The 12532-nt window shown below is 60.5% G+C and overlaps 1 protein-coding gene across 1 annotated transcript in view; it reads right to left on the bottom strand.

Annotated features, from left to right (window-relative positions):
* The window catches only part of TTYH2 (tweety family member 2), a 39710-nt gene that overhangs the window by 12571 nt on the left and 14607 nt on the right, over positions 1 to 12532 (bottom strand). The window contains exons 2-4 of the mRNA XM_065415806.1: positions 9438 to 9610; positions 4400 to 4511; positions 33 to 253 (exon numbers count right to left, since the gene is read on the bottom strand). Coding sequence (XP_065271878.1) covers positions 33 to 253; positions 4400 to 4511; positions 9438 to 9610 — 506 coding nt within the window. The remainder of the gene's footprint in view (positions 1 to 32; positions 254 to 4399; positions 4512 to 9437; positions 9611 to 12532) is intronic.

The following is a 12532-nucleotide window of genomic DNA, read 5'->3' as shown; positions in this document are numbered from 1 at the left end:
GTGCAGACCCCGATCCGCGCCCCCCCGCTCACCTGTAATACTCCACGTAGCCCACCTGGCCGGCCACAACCGTCAGGTCAACGCTCACGTCCTGCCAGACCGGCAGCCCCGAGAGCTGCAGGACGATGTTGCCAGCCATTTGCTGCAGGAACTTCAGGGTCTGCACGTAGTCGCCCCGCGTGGCGAAGATCTCGTTCAGCCGAGCCAGGTGCTGCTCCAGCTCCACCTTCATCTGCACCGTGGTGCCCGAGACCTGCCCAGGGGAGAGGAGCAGGAACAGTGAGCGTGGCCCCTGCAGCCCGTGTGCTGCCCCATCCCACCCAGCGCTGGCCCAAGGGACCCCCTGCAGGACAGAGCCAGTGGGAGCGGTGCCCACCTCGGCGGGCTGTGCAGCGACGGAGAATCAACAAGCCGCTGACGAGCGACAGGAGCAGAGCTCTCCGCAATGGGGCGGGTTCTCCCTGCTCTACGGATGGGGTCACAGAGCCCCAGGGACCTGCCGGGCGAGTCCTTGGGAACAGGCTCCGGGAGTGACTCAGTGCTCATATCAGAGCATCTGCTTCTCTGCCTCCCCAGCCCCGGCACCCAGGCCGCCCTGCACACGACCAGGCCGCCCCGCCTGCCCTGGCCAGGCTAGCTCCGCAAACAGCAGCTCCTGCCCCCGCACAGAGTAATCCGGCAGGAAGGGGAGGGCGCCGTGCAGGGGCACAGGGAGTGGGGGCAGGGCTGCCAACAGCACCAGCCTGGCAACGCTAGGGGCTGCCCCAAGCTAGCGAGCGACTCAGCCGGGTGTCTATCAAGGGCAGAGGGGACCCTCGTTTCCAGCCAATGGCACTTCAGGGGCCCTGATGGGGCTGTTTGTAGGGCCCCCTTCGCCCCCCAAAGCAGGGCAGCAGGGAGCATTTGCAGGTTTAAATCCAGCCCCTGCATTAGCTCTCTAAAGGTCTCCCCAAGCGGCAGCGGATGGATCAGTGCAGCCCAGGGCCCCCAGCGGGGCCAGAGCTCTGCGCTCTGCTCTCCCCACTGCACCCTGGGAACAAAGGGGCTCCTCGTACAGACATTTCCCCCACGCTGACCAACCCGACCCAGGGCAGGTCGAGTCGCCCCAGTGGCAAAACTGCCGGTGCCCAGGTCACCACCACGGGCGCTGGCATGACAGCGGGAGATTTTACAGACAGCTCGGCGTGGGCGAGGCCGGACGGCGTGGGCAGGAGAGGAAAGGCCTGGCTGGTCGCGTTGTGGCACTCCCCCAAGCCAGGGCAGACGCCACAGCCGACACACCCGCTCCTGGGGTTGGAGCTGCCTGTGCCTTGGGGGATTCAGCCTGTAGGGAGCAGCCCCCTCTGCTGGAAAACCTCCCAGCTCGGCATCTAGCGACACGGTGCCGCGGAGGAGCAGTTCTGCAGCTGGGGTCTGACCTAGATCCGTCACTCAGCTGACTGCGACGCTGCCTCCGGCTCTGAAAGAAACCCGCCGCTCCAGCGGGGCCGGCTGCCGTCTCCACGCGGCCTGCACAACGGCACCGTTCTGCGCTCCCCGGATGCCAGGCCCAGCACAAGGGCTAGACGCTCCGGGACCCAGTGCTCCTCCAAACAGAGGGAGACAGGACGGGATGGCATCACTGCCGAGTGCTCGTGTTCATGCACCCATGGCATCTCCAGGGGTGTTGCACCCGGTTAACAGAAGCAGCCCCCGATTTTGGGTGCCTCTGCCCAACCTGCAATGCCCTGGGCCTGGTTTCCAGAGTTCCCGCTGATTTCAGCTCCGTCCAGGTGGCTGGCCAGCCCCTGGCTCCCTGGGGGCGGAGAACATTTGGGAGCTTTGGCTTCGGCCACTCGTGTAGGTCACACGGCGTGTCGGGGAAGATGCGAGGCACAGAACCCAGGAGAACCCATCCCCATCTCGGCTCACCCCACAAAGGGGAAACAGACACCAGAGGGGTCACTAATACCCTGTTATTTGTTGTTTTATCTGTCCAGGTGCCCCTACCAGCTCTCACCAACCATCGCCAGCCCGGGCCCAGGCCTGCTAAGCACAGAACCAGCAACCACCACCTCGGGCACTGAGCTCGGCTCTCCTGGGCCCCAGGCCAGCCCCGACAGCCTGTAGGGAAGGCAAGTACCATCCTGCTCTGCAGCAGCTGGGGCAGGGCCTGCTGCCCAGCTCCCTGGCCAATGGTCCAGAGCCTGCCAACAGAAATCTCCCCAGGTGCCATCTAACGGGCTGGCACAGGGCACCGGGCCCTTTGCCCCACCGCTGGGGATAAGGACGGCAGAACCTGTGCCTGCCTCCCCCCGCGCATGAGACTCCAGGGGATTCCCAGCCACGTTCCCGAGAGCCCTGTGGACCCCAGGGCACGTTACCGTGGGAACGAGACTGTGCCAACGCGCTGACTCGGCCGTCGGTGGCGCTGCAGCTGAGCCAAACTGTTTGGCCGATGCATCTCAGCCGTAGCCAGCAGCTCCCCTGTTACTCCCATCCTGGCCTCGCTCCTTCACGCTGCCTCCTGCCTTCCTCACCCCCCAGCTCTGCCCCACAATCCCCACCACTGCACTCCTCGTGAGCGGTGACTCCACCGGGCAGATGTGCAGACCCTTCCCAGCCTCGTTGGGCATCAGGACAGACTATTCCGTGCACGGCCGTAGCGCCAGGACCCCGCTGCGCTAGGTGCTGTACAAACAGGTCCGAGAGATGGAGCGAAAGCTGTCTGAGGCGGGGACTGAGTACGAGACAAGAGACAACAGGTGGATCCAGACACACGAGCGGGGAGCACAGGGAGCCAGTACTGGTCAGCAGGATGCATAGTGCGCTCAGCTCACCAGCTCCGGAGCCATTGCCAAGTTTTCCCGCTGGCCTCCGAGCAAGGGGGCGTTCTGAGGAGGGCGGGGAAGGAGGATGAAGAGGGAGCTTTGTGGATGGTCTCAGGGAGCTCCTCCGAAGCTCCAGGGGCAGCGTGGGAGAAAGCACAAAGGGGCTGGTTTGAAAACGCAAGGGGGCGCCGGAGGCTGGGCTCATGGGCTGATAGCGCCTGAGAGGGAGAGTGGGGACAGGCAGTGAAGGGCTTTGAACGTGGAGACAAGTAGTTCCGTGTGATGTGCCAGAGAAGAGGCGGCCGGATGCACAGAGACGGGTGCCATGGTCCAAGCGCCAGGCTAGGAAAAGGATCGTGGCAGCAGCATTCGGAACGGAGCCGAGCGGGGACTAGAGAAGAGAGAAGGACGCTGCGGTGATCGAGATGCAAGCTGGCGAGCGCCGGAGCGAGAGGTTTCGCTGTGTGGATGGACAGGAAAGGCAAGGCCGTAGCTCAGGGACGTCAGGCACGGAGAACTGGCGAGATTTAGACACAGGCTGGATGGGAGCCGCTGGCGAGGGGTCTGAGGTGAAGAGGACACCCAGGTGCGGGCCCGAGAGACAGGCATGATCGATCGACACAGGAGATAGCGGGGAGAAGATGGTGAAGAGCCATGCTGAGCTCGGGCGGGTGGCCGGACACCCCTGGGGAGCTGTCAGAGAGACAGGGCTAGATCTGCGTTTGGCCAGGAGACAGGCTGGAGCAGAGGCAGATCCGTGCGCCGTCAGCACAGAGATGGCAGCTGAACGGGGGTTTGCGGATGAGATCACCCAGGTACAGAGGGAGGAGAGAAGGGGGTGCAGGACAGGCCCCAAGGAACCCCTGCAGAGTGCCGGAGAGGGGATGACGAGGATTCTCCGAGTTACCCCCTCTGCCACGCCTGGCGCTGGTGGCTCTCCAGAAATGTCCAAGGCCGGGAGCGCCGCCTCGGCCTAGTCCGTCTCGCTGGGATAAACCCCTGGTTTTTCAGAGGTTTAATTTCTCAGCCAGCTTAGCAGCTGCAGGAGGGAGCTGCCAGCGCAGCCCCCGCAGCCGAGATGCCAGCTGATCCCCGTAATCTCTGGAGGAACACAGCTGTCTCTTTAAGACAAGGCCCGTCCAAGAGACCCACCGATTAGATCATCCGAGCAGCTTAGAGCAGGAGCGAGGATGGAAAAACAGGTGAATGCAGCAAGCCCATGGCTGGTAGGAAAACATGGCCAGGCCAAGCACAGGTCAAATCACTTTCCTGCTCTGTGCCTTGGTTCACGATACCCACCAGCTCTGTAACAGACTGAAAGCCGGGGACTGAGAGCCAGTGATGGTTTCTTCTACATTAGAGTCTCATGCCTGGCGTCCTCCCAAAGCCCCATGTATCTGCCACCCAAGCTAAGGAACTCAGGAGAAGCATCTCACCCCGCAAGGGGCAGTCCTGGGCTCTCCCCAGGCCGCAACGACCGACCCACCAGCCCCAGCGCTTGCCAGGGAGAACGACCAACGGCAGATGCTTCGGATGCGGGTGGAATATCCCACAATGCACCTGTGCGGCTGACCCCAGCAGGCCCTTACCAGTGTGTCGATCCCAGAGAGGGTGTGGTTGGCATTGTCGAGGGCATAGATCAGCTGGTACACCCCATCGTTGGTCTCGCTGTTCCCATAGAACCCGATGCCGACGGCAGCGCTAGGGACGAGAGAAAACGCAGGTTAGAGGAGAAGGAAACGGCACAGCTGGCTCTAGGTGCCAGGGGCATGTTATCCACTGCTGGCCTGGCACTGCTGTAGCAGAGGAAGGCGAATGAAAGGCAGCCCTCTGAGCACTGTTACAGCACGTTTAGTGTGTGCACGAGACGTGACTCACCCCAGCTGGACGGGCCTCCTGGGGGGAGCGGCCAGTCCTGGGCCTCCGACATGGCCAGCTGTGCCAGCGACACCAACCCACTGGGAAATGGAACGAAGCCCCCGCAACCGCTCGCCAGGGCAGCAGGGTCCCTGCGGGTGCCACCGGGCTGTATCCGGCCAGTGCCCTCCTCCAGAACGGGGCGTCACCAGGAGTGGCGGCTCAGGGCTCGTTAAGGGGACGGGGCAAGGCCAGCTATACCATCGCTTCTCCCTGCCCACCCATGGGTTTCGTTCAGAGACATCAGGACTGAATCGCCCTCGGCCCTAGAGGCCGCTGAGCGGGAGAGGGAAGGTTTGCCCCGTCGCTGCCCCGGCCGTACCTGCTCTGCAAAGGGAGGGCGTCGCCCGTCACCAGAGTCCTCCACGCCCCGCAGGAGCGCCGCTCACGGAGATCCCCACCCATCAGAGCTCCCCCTCGCCCCACAGCTGGGACTCCTGGGGCGGGGGCGTCATTTACAAGAATGGAAAAGCGGGGCAGGGCTGGAGGGGGTCCAGGCTTGAAACAAACTCAATCCTCGATACAAAGCCATCAATAGCTTTCAGTGCAGCCCAGAGCTGCCCGGCCAACGATCTCGTCGCCTGCCCCTGCCTCTCTCCTGCCCTTCCCCAGCCACCAGAAGGCGATCTCTTGCTCACCTGTGCACAGTGAGCAGGCCCCATTCGACACACAGGCCGGGCAGAAGCAGGGTAGGAGACACCGGGCACCTGCAGAACTGCCAGCGCTGCCCTGCGCACCCCGGCCCAGTGGTTCAGTTCCCTGTTACATGGCCTTGGGTGACTCACTAGGTCTCTGTGCCTCAGTTACCCGTTTGTACCAGTGTGTTGTGAGGATAAATTCACTGGAGGTGCTCAGAGACTGCAGCGACAGCAGCCACAGAAATACCCAAGACTGGGCCGAGCACGAGCATCCAGGTGCCAACACCCCCGCTTTGGGTCCCAGGGAAGGCAGAGGTGCCCCTCCGGGTGGGTGAGAGGAGAGTCTCTGCTCACGCTGGGGCTTAGCGAAGCTCGAAGCCAGACACACAGGCTGGATTTGAAGCCAGCCCCTGCGAATGCTGCGAGATTTAGGCCGCAAAGCCTGGCAAAACAGATTAAGAGAATCTGTCAGAAAAGAAAACGCTGCCTCCGATTAAACCTGCTCCTTGGTTAATCCCCAGGAGGGGGACAAGGAGTGAAAGCTGGGTCTCCCGCTAGCCCCTCCTTGGCCCTGCGAGCCAGCTGCCCTCCGGGACCCAGTGCAGAGCCCAGGAGCCAGGCCATAGGCACCCGCTCAAGCTTCAGTGATGTCAGCTCTGCTGCCTGCCTCACAGATACCCCCAGCAGCGTCCCCTCCACATCCACCCCGGTCTAAGTGCCCACCGCCGAGCCAAGCCGAGCCGGGCCGGGCTGACGAAGGGGTCTACGCGCTTTGCTCTTGTCCCAGGTGCTCCACTGTACCATGTGCACGCTTCTCCCTGCCCCCTAACAGAGCCATCATGCCTCCCCCAGGGTCCTGAGTGGGAAGGCCGGGCTATCTCACAGCACCGGGCAGCCAGAGAGCTGGGTTCAAGCCCCGCCTCCGCCTCGCCCGCCCCACAGAGGCGAAGGGAGTTTCTGCTGGGTCGTTACAGGGTTTTGAGGGCCTCCCAGAGGGAGCGCAGGGCGTTATTGTGGCCTACAGACCTGTCTTGCAGGGGCCTGGCCGCCGCATGTGAACCCCGCAGAGCAAGGCGAAGTGCTGCTGCCGCTCCCAGCCGGGGAGCATGCGCACCAAGGACAGGGCCCCCGATAGCACCAAGCCCAGCGGCTCCCGCGCCCTCTGCGCGTAGGCTAGGCTCAGGTTGGGCTGCTGGGACCGAGAGCCTGGGGGGCCCTGGAAGGGAGGAGCAGTGAGTGCTCGGCCCGGCTCCTGGAAAGCAGGCCCTCGCTGCTCCCCCACTCCCAGGTGCAGCTGTCAACGACCAAGCTGGACAGCAGCCAGCTCTCCCCATTAGCCTGGTAATGGCTGCGCTCTGCTCCAAAGAGGCTCCACTTAGCCATGGATGTGGGTTTGGGCCCCTCTGGAGGGCTATAAAGCCCCGGCTCAGTCTCCTCCCCAAGCCACAGCACTCCACAGGCCCCCACAGCCCTGAGTAGCGCCAGCCGCCCCCAGCACTTCTAACGCGCAAGGAGCGAGGGGCTCACAACAGCCACCTACGAGAGCTCTCCAGGCACCGGGCAGTGCCGGGGACCCTAGCAAAGGGAGTGCTCCGACAGCACCACCCGTCCCACCGTGTTCCCCCGGGGCGACAGAGGGTTAACACGCCCCTGGGAGCTGGGTTCAAATCCTGCCTTTGCTCACCAATGAAATGACTCTGAGTCCTGCCCTAGTCCTTACCAGGCACCTGGCATCGCAGCTGTGGTGCAGCTGGGTATTCTGTGCTCGGCAGAGGCCCAGCGCTGCCATGGTAGGGGATTGGGGCCCAGTGGCACAGCTGCGGGGTAGCCCGACCCCAGAACGGCAGGGGATTGGGCACATGGGCTCGGCAGCTGTGGAGGAGCCGAACTTTGCAAGGGCAGGTGGTGCGGCACCAGCAGAGCCATGGGGCCACTGGCATGGCTACTGGGGGGATGCCAGCTACAAACACTGCATTCACCCTAATCTACAACGCCAGAGCCCAGACGCGCGCTCAGTGGTGCGCAGCTACTCCCCGTGGCACTCGCGAGCCTCTTGGGATGCCCCAGGGGAGTGAGGAAGTTGGGCAGCATTTGCTTGTCATTGGAGAAGAGGAAACACTGATTCCTCTCCAAGCAGCTGGCAATCAGAGCCGAGCTGTCCCTGGAAGTCACGTGGAGCGGTGGTGGAATGGGCCGAGGGAGTGGGGGGAGCCGGCAGTCACGGGAAGGGCATGCTGAGCTAATCAGCAGCGTTTGCTTCCTCTTTAGAGCGTGTCTATTGCCATACACTGAACGCTCTGTCTGGTCTAATGGGAGGGAAGAACCATCTCTTTATTCCCTTCCCATGGGAGCGGATCACGCCGAAGCAATCAGGAGACCCCGCCGCCTGGGGCAGGAGCCCTGCCTGGATGCACTGAGAAGGGGATTCCCAGCAACGCAAAGCAGAGAGCAACAGAGCAGCCCTAACCCCCAGGACACGACCTGCGTGGCAGGGCGAGGACGGGCCGACGAACCGTCAGGATTTTGTCTCCACCAGCCTGGGCTGCTGGCAAATTTTCTTACAAGCTTCTGAAACCGGGGGAGGGCTTAAAAACGCCTCCAGTGAGGACATGCAACTACCAGGCAGCAGGAGACGGGCATCAGCTGCCCGCCCACCGCAAGAGAGCCAAGCAGCAGATTGGAGCAGAAGTGCCCAGCGGGCTTAGTGCTGCTGAGCTGAGACGGCGCCACGCAGGGCAGAGCAGCAGCTGCGGGAGCACCTGGGCCTCACCCTGCCCCAGGAAGGTTTAGATACAGACACGGACCCAGAACCGGATGAGCCACTAACTCCCCTAGAGCCCCCCCAGTCACTCACTGCTGCCCTGGCCTCAGAGCCGTGCCACTCCTGGCCCCTCAGGCCTGCCGTGCCAAGCCGAGGCCGGGAGCGCCAGGCCATGTCAGTCACAGGGATGTTCTCTGCCAGCACCCCAGAATGGCACTACCCCCAGCAGGACAGCAGAGCCTCTCCCAGCTGCCTGGGACCCCTCCGGGGCTCACTCCCTGCCCCCCCATTTCTAACTGACCCAGCCTCCATCTGTAATTAACCCTGCGCCTCATGTGACCAAAGGCTGCCAGCTGTGTCAGGCTGCCATCTGCTTCAGGACTGGGATTAGTGACCCCAACTCCCCGCTGCCCCCCGGGATTAGCCAGCACTTCCAGGAGGCCGCATGCACACGGGGCCCAGAGCCACCAGCTACAGCAGGGAGGGGAGGTGCAGCCTCAGCCTCCAGCCCCGGACCGAGGAGCCTACGCCCAGAGAGGAGCAATCGGTATTTAAGCCTCTGAGAGCTGGATCTAATCAAAGCGATTCACGTGCGCGGCTGGCCCACAAATCCAGCGACGGGCGGGAGACGAAGCCTGGGTCGGGAGGCAGCTCAGCGGGGAGAAGAGGAGGATCCTGAGCACGCAACAGGGATGACGGGGAAAAAAGCCGCCTGCCTCTTCCTCCTCCCCCAGCGACTCAGGCTTGGGGGCTAGCCGCCCCGAGAGCCTCTCTGAAGGCGGCTGGGCTGGGGGGACGGGAGCAGAGCCCCCGCCCCTGGCTCACACAGGCATGCTCCTTCCCCTCTCTGGGCAGCCGCCTCCCCACCTGCAAGACAGTCCGTGTTCCGCCCATCACCCCGGCATCTGGGCATGTGGGGGGGTTGTGAATATCAACTGCTCGCGAAGCGCTCAGTGACGTATGTCTTTTTCATCAGGTGTCCCACTAGAGATTCCTTCCCACCGAGCGATGCTGAGAACGGCCAGGAACCTCTGCCCGGCGCCTGTCCACTTTGCCTGGTCCCCTGCCTTTCCTGCCAGGACCTCAGCCGTAATCCCCCGGGAAGTGGTGTTTGCCCCCCCCTCGACAGGTGGGGACACAGAAGTGGGGGACTAACCCAAGGGCACACAGCAAGTCAGTAGCAGAGCCCGGAATAGAACCCAGGAGTCCTAGCCTTACCACTGGGCCATGCTTCCTGTGGCCAGCGGCTGTGAGGTCTCCCCCAGCCCTGGCAGCTGGGCTCCCAAGGCAGCAGTCACACGGGACACTCACCAGCAGATGAGGCCAGCCACCACAGCCGTCCAGGTGACACAGCAGGAGTTGGGCCGCTTGGTCTCGGACTCCTCATCTCGTTTGCAGCTGCACAGGCAGATCAGGTAGACGGTGAGGAAGAGCAGGTTGAGGCCGAGGCAGACGGCAGCCACCAGGCCCAGGAACAGCAGGGACTAAGCAAGGGAGAGACACCAGAGTCAGTGCACGCTCCATGCAGGCTGCAAAGTACCACGGCTCAGGACGCGAGAGCAAAGCGAAGGCGCCCGAGGTCCTTGGTTTGCAGGCTCCCTAGAAAGGGCCAATGCCGGCAGGGGGCTGCTCACGACCATCCGCTGGGCTCCAGCAGTGACCAGCTCACACTCAGCGCTGGGAAAATCCGCAGCCCCCTCCCACTGCTGCAAAGAGCAGCATTTGATGAAACGCCCCGCCCCAGAGCTCCCAAGCACGAGGCATCTCCCAGCCCACAGCGAGCCACTTCTGGTCTAGGCGTGCCCAGCCTGGAGAAGGTGCCTGTTCACACACAGCCCAGACAAGCGCACAGTCAGGTCCTAACACGGCGGCAAGGCGGTCGGAGCGGGGAGGTCTCTGACCAGAGCTGCCCCAGCCTAAGAGGCCGCAGCTCTGTCCTGGGCTGGAGAGAAGATGCTGTAGAAAGCTCTCGATCCAGCCCTTTTAGCGAGACCTCCCCCAGCCAGTGGGCATCTCGAGACTCAGCGAGCCTGGCCGATGATGGGCGCTTGCCCTCCCCAAGGGGGTACTCCGGCTGAGAGACGGGAGTGGGTGTGTGCGCGTGTGATGCAAGCGCTGGAGACCAAAGCCCTCTCCATCCATGGAGCAAGGCCAGCCCAGGCAGCTGCCGTGCAAGCTGCCCGCAGACCATTCATCCTGCTAGCGCACCTCGCCCGGCCTGGGAGGAACAGCCTCGGGACCAGGGGCCACGTGAGGTTCAATCCACGGCCAATCAGAGCCGATGTGACAGGGAACGGCCGAGGGGAGCCGCACCGAGCATGGCAGACAGAGGGGAGCAGCTCTCAGTCCCTGCCAACTGGGCCAGACCCAGCCGAGTAGCCTAGACGGGAAAGGCCCCTAATCCCACTGCACTGAGCCAGCCATGGCCTCCGCCTCGGCTCTATTTAAAGCATTTGCTAGCGGTCAGCAAACATGCCTGTCCCTTAGTTGGTGCTGGAAGGCGTGTGCTGGGCATCGGGCTCTTTTCCTCGGGGAATTCACTTGGTGCATAGTTCACGAGCGTCCTGGTGCTGCCTCCCCCCAGCCAGGGTTACAGCTCTGGATCCTCAGGGAGATTTCTGTGGGTGCACTCCTCCCCCAGGCACAAACACGCAGCCCTGCCGACTGGCACCCATCACGCATTTACCCTCCACCAGCATTCAAACGGTAACAGCATCATAGGACTGGGAGGGACCTCGAGAGGTCGTCTAGTTCAGTCCCCTGCACTCCTGGCAGGACCAAATGCTGTCTAGACCATCCCTGACAGGTGTTCGTCCAACCTGCTCTTAAAAATCCCCAATGCTGGAGATTCCACCACCTCCCTAGGCAATTTATTCCAGTGCTTAACCACCCTGACAGGACGTTTTTCCTAATGTCCAACCTAAACCTCCCTTGCTGCAATTTAAGCCCATTGCTTCTTGTCCTATCCTCAGAGGTTAACAGGAACAATTTTTCTCCCTCCTCCTTGTAACAACCTTTTATGTACTTGAAAACTGTTATGTCCCCTCTCAGTCTTCTCTTCTCCAGACTAAACAAACCCAAGTTTTTCAATCTTCCCTCATAGCTCATGTTTTCTAGACCTTCGATCGTTTTTGTTGCTCTTCTCTGGACTTTCACCAATTTGTCCACATCTTTCCTGAAATGTGGTGCCCAGAACTGGACACAATAGTCCAGCTGAGGCCTAATCAGCGCGGAGTAGAGCGGAAGAATTACTTCTCGTGTCTGTCCTACAACACTTCTGCTAATACATCCCAGAATGATGTTCGCTTTTTTTGCAACAGCGTTACACTGTTGACTCATATTTAGCTTGTGATCCACTCTGACCCCCAGATCCCTTTCCGCAGTACTCCTTCCTAGGCAGTCATTTCCCATTTTGTATGTGTGCAACTGATTGTTCCTTCCTAAATGGAGTACTTTGCATTTGTCCTGATTGAATTTCATCCTATTTACTTCAGACCATTTCTCCAGTTTGTCCAGATCATTTTGAATTTTAATCCTATCCTCCAAAGCACTTGCAACCCCTCCCAGCTTGGTATTGCCTGCAAACCTTATAAGTGTACTCTCTATGCCATTATCTAAATCATTGATGAAAATATTGAACAGAACCGGACCCAGAACTGATCCCTGCAGGACCCCTTGATATGCCCTTCCAGCCTGACTGTGAACCACTGATAACTGCTCTCTGGGAATGATCTTCCAACCAGTTTTGCACCCACCTTATAGTAGCTCCATCTAGGTTGTATTTCCCTAGTTTGTTTATGAGAAGATCATGCAAGACAGTATCCAAAGCCTTACTTAAATCAAGATATACCACCTCTACGCTACCCCTCTATTCACAAAACTTGTTACCCTGTCAAAGAACGCTATCCAGTTGGTTTGACATGATTTGTTCTTGACAAATCCGTGCTGTTACTTATCACCTTATTCTCTTCTAGGTGTTTGCAAATTGATTGCTTGATTATTTGCTCCATTATCTTTCCAGGTACTGAAGTTAAGCTGGCCTGTCTAATTCCCCGGGGGTTTCTTTATCCCCCTTCTTATAGATTGGCACTATTTGCCTTCTTAAAGTCCTCTGGAATCTCTCCCATCTTCCAGGAGTTTGCGAAGATAATCGCTAATGGCTCATATCTCCTCAGTCAGCTCCTTAAGTATTCTAGGATGGGTTTCATCAGGCCTTGTCTAAGTAATTTTTAACTTGTCCTTTCCTTTCCTTTCCACTTCTCCCGGTCTCTTCTCACAGCATACAGGTACAGTTACACTGCATACTCCTGAGGGAATTCTCTGCCAAAATATTAAAAATTCTGCGCACAATATTTTAAAATTCTGCAAGTTTTATCTGTCAAATCAATGTGGAGGCTCCAGCCTGG

The sequence above is a fragment of the Emys orbicularis genome, chromosome 13, assembly GCF_028017835.1.
Source record: "Emys orbicularis isolate rEmyOrb1 chromosome 13, rEmyOrb1.hap1, whole genome shotgun sequence".
In the NCBI taxonomy this organism is placed as follows: domain Eukaryota; kingdom Metazoa; phylum Chordata; order Testudines; family Emydidae; genus Emys; species Emys orbicularis.
The sequence above is the reverse complement of the archived record's forward strand: the minus strand, read 5'-3'. Positions and strand labels throughout refer to the sequence as shown.